The sequence below is a fragment of the Amphimedon queenslandica genome, unplaced genomic scaffold (assembly GCF_000090795.2).
Source record: "Amphimedon queenslandica unplaced genomic scaffold, v1.1 AMPQUscaffold_11922, whole genome shotgun sequence".
NCBI classification, from domain to species: domain Eukaryota; kingdom Metazoa; phylum Porifera; class Demospongiae; order Haplosclerida; family Niphatidae; genus Amphimedon; species Amphimedon queenslandica.
Window position 1 is genome coordinate 6,362 of NW_003547839.1, and position 6,992 is coordinate 13,353.

General features: G+C 34.5%; 1 protein-coding gene across 1 annotated transcript in view; it reads right to left on the reverse strand.

The window, feature by feature from the left end:
* The window catches only part of LOC105315047 (sacsin-like), an 8,637-nt gene extending 1,651 nt beyond the window's left edge, over positions 1–6,986 (reverse strand). The window contains exon 1 of the mRNA XM_020004828.1: positions 29–6,986. Within this exon, the coding sequence (XP_019860387.1) occupies positions 29–6,986 (6,958 nt within the window). The remainder of the gene's footprint in view (positions 1–28) is intronic.
* Between the last annotated feature and the right edge of the window lie 6 nt (positions 6,987–6,992).

The window sequence follows — 6,992 nt, forward strand, 5'->3', positions numbered from 1 at the left end:
TGTAAACTGATGACATCAGAGGTCATACTCACAAGATCATACAAAGAATTTTGTGCTGGGGTTGGTAAAATAAACAATGAATACTGTGAGTGAGAAAATTTTTTTCCTATTTTATCATAGCGATGGGAATCAATAAAAACTAAATCTGTTGTTTTAACTAGAATTCCATCTTGATTAGGAAAATATAGAGGTGAAATGTCTTCAATAATGCTTTTTTTCGAATATTGAAATGTCTGCAATAACTTATGCAATTTGATAATTGCCTCTCGAACAGTAGTCTGAGTATTTCTATCAAGACTAGTATTTGAAAGTTGCTGGTGCATTGTAAATAAGACATACTGTAGTGTCTTGACTGTAATATTATCTGATATACCCATGAGTTGAAGTTCTTCTTCAAAACCCATCAAAAAAGAAGGCAGTTGATGAAGATAAGGAAAGAGATGAGAGCAATCAACAGACATATGCCTCACAACTTGTAGTGGTTTTACAAGTACTCGTTGGCTTTTGCTAGCTAATACAGGAATACAAGAGATATCCTTCAATTTTATAAGTTGCTCTTCTGCATTGCATTCAAATAGATATCTCAAAGATTGTTCAATGATATCTTTAATTTCAACTCTATGACTGTCTTCTCTTATACTGTATCTCGAATCATGCTTGTGAAATAATTCAAATTTTGCCAAATCTGTTTCTGAAATTTTTTCTAAGTTTTTAAAAACATCTTCTACTTTTGGTCTAAGGGTGATCCCAAGCTTTTTTTGAAGTACATGGTATTGCTTAGAATCATACCGCAAGTAAAGAGGAACGGGTGGATTAATTACAGGTTTAACTGTCCATATTAATGCTGCACTGTCATAAATGACTGCTTCATTAAGCTTTGTTAGCCCAATTGATTCATTTACTAAGTAGAGAGGAGGGTTGCAAGATTTTGCTAACCATTCTAAATTATCAAGATTAGTAACCTCTACAAAACGAATGCAACTAATGCATGACAAAAAGTCTTGATTTAGATGCCATTCTTTGGCTGAATCAGAAAACAAGTATGACACTAATACTTTAGAGGCTTTGGAAATATTTTTATGATGACCAGACTGAACAAATTTAGCAAATTTTTCAAACTCTGCTATAGTGACAGTCACTTTCAGATCAAGTGCTTTCAAAAATTCCAGCCATTCATTGTTATCCTTGTACTCTTCAGGAACAAAATAGAAATGTTCAGAAAAAACATTGAAAATTTCCATGTTATGATCACAAAAGGTTCTAATTGGTTGAAGAACGCCATTCTTTGCTTCAAGGCATGGCAATTGTTTAAGCTCATAAAGAAAGTCCACTGCTGACTGACGTCGACTTTTGCTTGCATGTTCTATATCATGCATAGCATCATAAAGCATAGTATTCTTGATATGCTTTAGATGCTTTCTTCGGTTTTCTGAGCTCAACAACTTAAAATTTGGAAAAATGAATTTAATATAAAGATTCCTTTCAGTAAGATCTGAGCCACCTAATGTTGTAATGTCACTGCAGAGGGCTGTCCATTGTCCATTAGCTGGAAGAAAAACATAAGATCCAGAAAAATTCCATTCATCATAGCCTGTTAAAGATGCTTCACTAGGCCAGCAATATAGCTCTTTATTGCTGAGATTTGTGAAGTTTCCATCCACTTCTTCAAAAAGTGGAAGGTATTTTATTATTTGAAGGCTTTCTGATTCAAATTTAAAATTGATTCTCCCAAAATAATTAAACAAAATTTGAATTGTCTCCTTCACATCTCTTAGGTTAGAAAGCACTTGTGTCTTTTGATGCAAATGATACAGAATAGAGAGAACTTTACAGTAATTTTCAAGATTAATGCAATAATCAACTGCTAAACAGCTACTGTACATGGAATCAAATTGTGGAACTCCAAGCGACACCAATTTAGTAAATGCATCATTGTCAACCGATGATTCCATATTAAGAGGAAGAATTGGTGAATCAGCTGAAAATAAATGGCCAGATTTAGCTGGTATAATAGCCCACCTTTTCACTATGTAAGAAACATGTTTAGAAAAAATAGGATCATCTTTTAAGCATGACCATAGTCCTCTTAATTCATCTTTTTGAATTAGATCCTGATTGGTGTTCTCTACTTCTAAAGACTGTAAAGCTGACTTAAAATTTGAGCTCATAATAATTTCAATTGTATCAAGAGATAATTCTGAAGAAAAGTAAGAACTTGATAGCCTTTTACCAATAACATTGGGGTGTAAAAACATAAATGAACTTTTTCCAAAAATATGGGAGTATTTGCTGCATACAACAGTTGAAGGAGTGTTAAACACTCGCAAATGTGAGTCAGCAGTTAGAAGAAGTGGTACTTTATCAGGAACTTTAGGAAAAACATATGTTACGGAACTCTCATCATCAGAACGCTCCAACAAGTAAGTCAAAAGTATAATGAAATTCTCTACAGATTCAAATGGAGTTTCAGTTATTGGGCATGGACATTTCGTTACAATTTGTGAATGAAAATTGCAGTAGTATTCGTAAACTGACTCCCTTGATAAAATAGCTGGATTAATTTTTTCCGCTTGAATGTGAGAATAAAGTGCATGTGGGGCACATGTAAGGATCATGCCAAGATGTCTTAGAACTTTCTTTTTCTCCTTTTGTAAAGTGTTTGATTGAAAATATGCTTGCTTTTTAGGATTATTGTCATTATGGAACTCATGCCATTCAACAGTCCACCACACATCTTTTTTAGAGTTAGACTCATTTTTAGAAAATGTTTTCTTTTTCATTTCTGTAGCTAAAAGATGTGCATTGCTATCCCATATTAATTTGAAAACTAAACTGCATATTCCTTTCCAGTCAACTTTTTTAACAATGGGATAAAATCTGGGCATTGGCATTCCAGAAGAATGAGTGATGTTACCAGAACTTCGAAAAGTAGTTTCAGGCTTTTCTTCTTTCTTTCTATACACAAATGGTGGATTCCAAAATGGGAAAAGACTATAGTACTTGTTAACAGCATCAAATAACTCATCAAGATTATCATACTTATCCAAAGTAAAACAATATTTTTTTGCGTTTGCAAGAAACTGTGTATATGATGATGCAATAGCTTTGATTAAAGATTCATTCCATTTAGTCTTTTCATCTGGCTCTTCGGTAGTGTTGACCCAAAGTGAACGTCTGTTACTAACAAGAACAAACTGGCCATTGATGTGAACAGGTAAGTGAGTGAATACTGGTAGTGGCAAGAAACAAAAGACTTGGCCTCTAAAGTCGTTGCTTCTTTCTAATGTAGCTGCAATTCCATGTTTAGGAATAGCATTGAAACTATTCCAACTTTTATTAGGGTTTTCTATGTCTCCAACTCCCTGTTGTATCAACCAGTGCTCTTCTGAAAAAAGATTTGCACCCAAATTGGTTTTTAGTAAAACTGGATAAGTAACAAGAAATGGACTTGAAGAGCTTCCTTTAAACTTCTTTCTTTTTTCAAGACTATCTGCATCTAAATCAACACTATAGCTTCTTACACATTTTACTTTGCTAGAACTTTCAATAATGTAGTATTCAAATTGTATTATATGATTAAGGAATAAAAGAGATTCTTTAATACTGACTGTCCAAGCATTCAGAAGTTCTTCCATTTTATCAGCAGTCAATGGCTTTGCCTTTTCATGATCAACAAGCTTTGAATTCTTCACTTGTTCCTCAGTACAACGAAGAGGAAACCGAAATAAAACACCAGAGTCTAAGTTTTGTGGCTTATCAGGAAAATCATCTTGCAGGAAGAAAGAACGAAGGTCAGACATGCTGTCCCAAAAAAATTTATCTGTGTTTAATTGCCTTCCAGGATTGAGCTCATCAGCTCCAGGAATATATTTGCAATGAGGGTCAAATACACATAGAGTGTTGCCTCGTGTATATAAACTAGGGCAATCAGTTACATGATATACTGCATTAAATCCAATGCCAAATTGACCAACAGATTCATTGTCATCTCGTTTTGAACCAAGACCAAGTTTTTGTATTCCTTCCAAGTTTTCATCAGTGAACTCTTTGTCATCCCACACAAGTATAGCAGGCCCTTTTAAGTCATTTCCATTTTTAAATGGAATCTTTTCTGCTGTGTGATGGCGCTTGTCAAGAATGACACACATTTTAGTAGCTTTTGCATCATCAGCATTCTGTAGCAATTCTTTCAGAAAGGTCACATCTAGTGGATAATCTTCAAGAATATTTTTTATTCTTAAAGTAAGCTCTTCCTTTTGACCAAATGGAACTCCAGAAAATTTCTGTGATTGTGAAGTATATTTTTCAAGGAATTTGCTTTTGGTGGGTTCTACACCAAGTGCTAGTGCTACTTCTCTGGCAAGAAATGAAGGGACATAATTACTTTCATTGTCTGGAGGTAGCCATTGTGCATCGTTAAAAGCTAGCTGCTTTGTTGGTCTAAGAATATAGGATTTGTCAAATAGGATTGCATTCTCCTTCAAACCCTCAAGATCTTCTTTATGAAAAGCATTTAAATCAGAAATAATGTTGTCAGCAGTTTCACGATATGATTCTGGAATTTCACAAGTAGGACTAAACTCTGCATACATTTGATTTAAAACATCCAAAAGCTTTACAGTGCTAAAGTTTTTATTGATCTTCAAACAATTCACTAGCTCTTTATGCTGAGATAATATCCCAGGGAGCTTGTAAAGGTAAGGACCTTCTGAATGCTTCCAATTAATAGACACATCACAAGGGCAAACAAAACATTTTCCAGTCCAAACAAATGGTTTGCCACAATACTCGGCCAAGATTTCTTGGAATCTCATAGAATCAGGATTCTGGTTGGAATCTTTTGAAGTTAGTAAGTTACCAGTAGCACTGGTCGAATTTGTTATTTTAGATTCAAAATAAGCATAGACCAATTTGCAAATTTCTTCTGTTAGTTGTATTTTCTCTAAGTCGTCACTCATACTTAAATGAAGTTCCTTCATTAAACAAATAAAGTGATTATGTACATCATTAAATGAAGGATGCAAAGTAACACCAATTAATTTTAATGAATGAGATGAAATCATACCACATCCTTTTGAGTTTGTATTGATTATTGCTTTTTGTGAGCCCAATAACAAGCTAGTTCTTTTTAGACTATATGATTCCTTTGCAATCATTTGACTAGGTGGTAGAAGACGATGGGTATCACCTTTCCATGGCAAGAAATATTTGTCTGGCTTGGGTAAGACAGGTAAAAAGGAAATTTCATTTATTATGGGAGGAGCAGGATCTTCTTTTTCCTCTATACATTCAATTATAGCTTTAATTCTATCAAGAGCTCTTTCTTCTTCTGTATCAATCAAGGGTTGTACAGTTCTTGCACTGCTAATAATCACTTCCCAGGACACTTCAACTACTGACATCAGTCCAAGTCTAGAAATTCCTTCACGTACTAATGTATCCTCATAAAGGCTTTTCTGAGGAAACATGCCATCTTCTGGATCAAACATATCACAAAATTCATCTAAATCAACAAGTTCCTCAGCCAATTTGAGCTTAAGTCCATCAGGTGAAGTTGGAACACACGGATGTAACTCTAACACATTTTTTAACTTCATATACTTGTCAGGAACTGCAGTACCATTACCAAGTACTGATAACATTGCTGAAAGAATTTTGTTTCGTGTGTCTATGCAATCAGAGAACAAAGAAATGTTATCAAAAAAACCTTGAGAGAATTGGTCTTCAGATACGATGCTGGGATTAGGAAGTTGTTCCACATGATCTTGTGGTAATAAAACTAAAGGTAGCTTAAGTATTTTGGCAGCTTCAATTAGGATAGAGCAGGTTTGCATTTCAAATAAAGATAAAGGAAAAAACTGAGATGAAGCAAGTGTAAACCATTGACAAACTACTGATGAATAAAAAAGTTTCTCATTTTCAATTAAATGAATGAGAACTAAAACCATGTCTTTCCATGGATAACTTGTCTGTAATTTTCTAATCAAAGGCCACAAAACATAAAAGTCATATGATACCAAATTTCTTGTAACACACATGTCTTTCATCATTTTTAACAAATTGCAATATGCTTTTGGTATGATTGTAGTCATCAGCTTCTTGTTCCAATACTCCCTTGAATCAGAAGGCTCTCCAGATGAAGCTCCAGTCCAGATACCACTCCTGTTGCTCATTACAGCAAAGTTAGCATTAACATGGACTGGTAGGCCAGTGCAAGGCAGTGAAAGTGGAAGAAAACAAAACACACTACCTTCAATTGCTTTGCATTCAAAACTTGAATTGTCCTTAACTAGCTGGCAAGCTATGGATGCAGTTCCAGGCTGGTAGTCACCTCTTTGTGTTTGTAACTTCTCTTCATGGCAAGATACTAACCAATATTCACTAACTGAGTTGCTAGCAGGAGAATTAGTTATGCAATGTTTAATGCTATTTTCTTCATTGATACTGCTAATACATACTTCATCATCTTGCATTGAGCGAAAAGTTATACGCTTAACATTCTGTAAAAAAAGAAGTAGCTTTGAGCCATTTTCTATAAGGTCATTTTTCATTTGTTGTATGAGATGCTCATCATAAATTGTAGAGCTAATTTGACTCGCACTCGTTCTAAAAGGAAGTCGGAAAATGGTACCATTATAATTGGCAGTAGATTTGAAACCAAACAAACCTTCATAGGGAGACATTTGCTGAGACTGAGCTAAAAATTTAGACTGATACTGAACTTTTTTACCTGGTCTGCTCTCATTACGAACTACACCTTTAAGGTATTTAAGTGTTGGATCAAATATATACAACCACTCACCACTAACAAATGAAGGTACATCAGTGATGTGATACACTGAGCAAAAACCAACACCAAATTTACCAATTTTGAGTGGCTGGTTAGCTTTAGTAGCACCAGCCAGTTTGGTTATGTTTTCAAAGTCCTCTTTGGTGAATGTCCTATTATTATGGACAATCAATGCTGGTCCATGGCTCTCTGCCATTCCTTT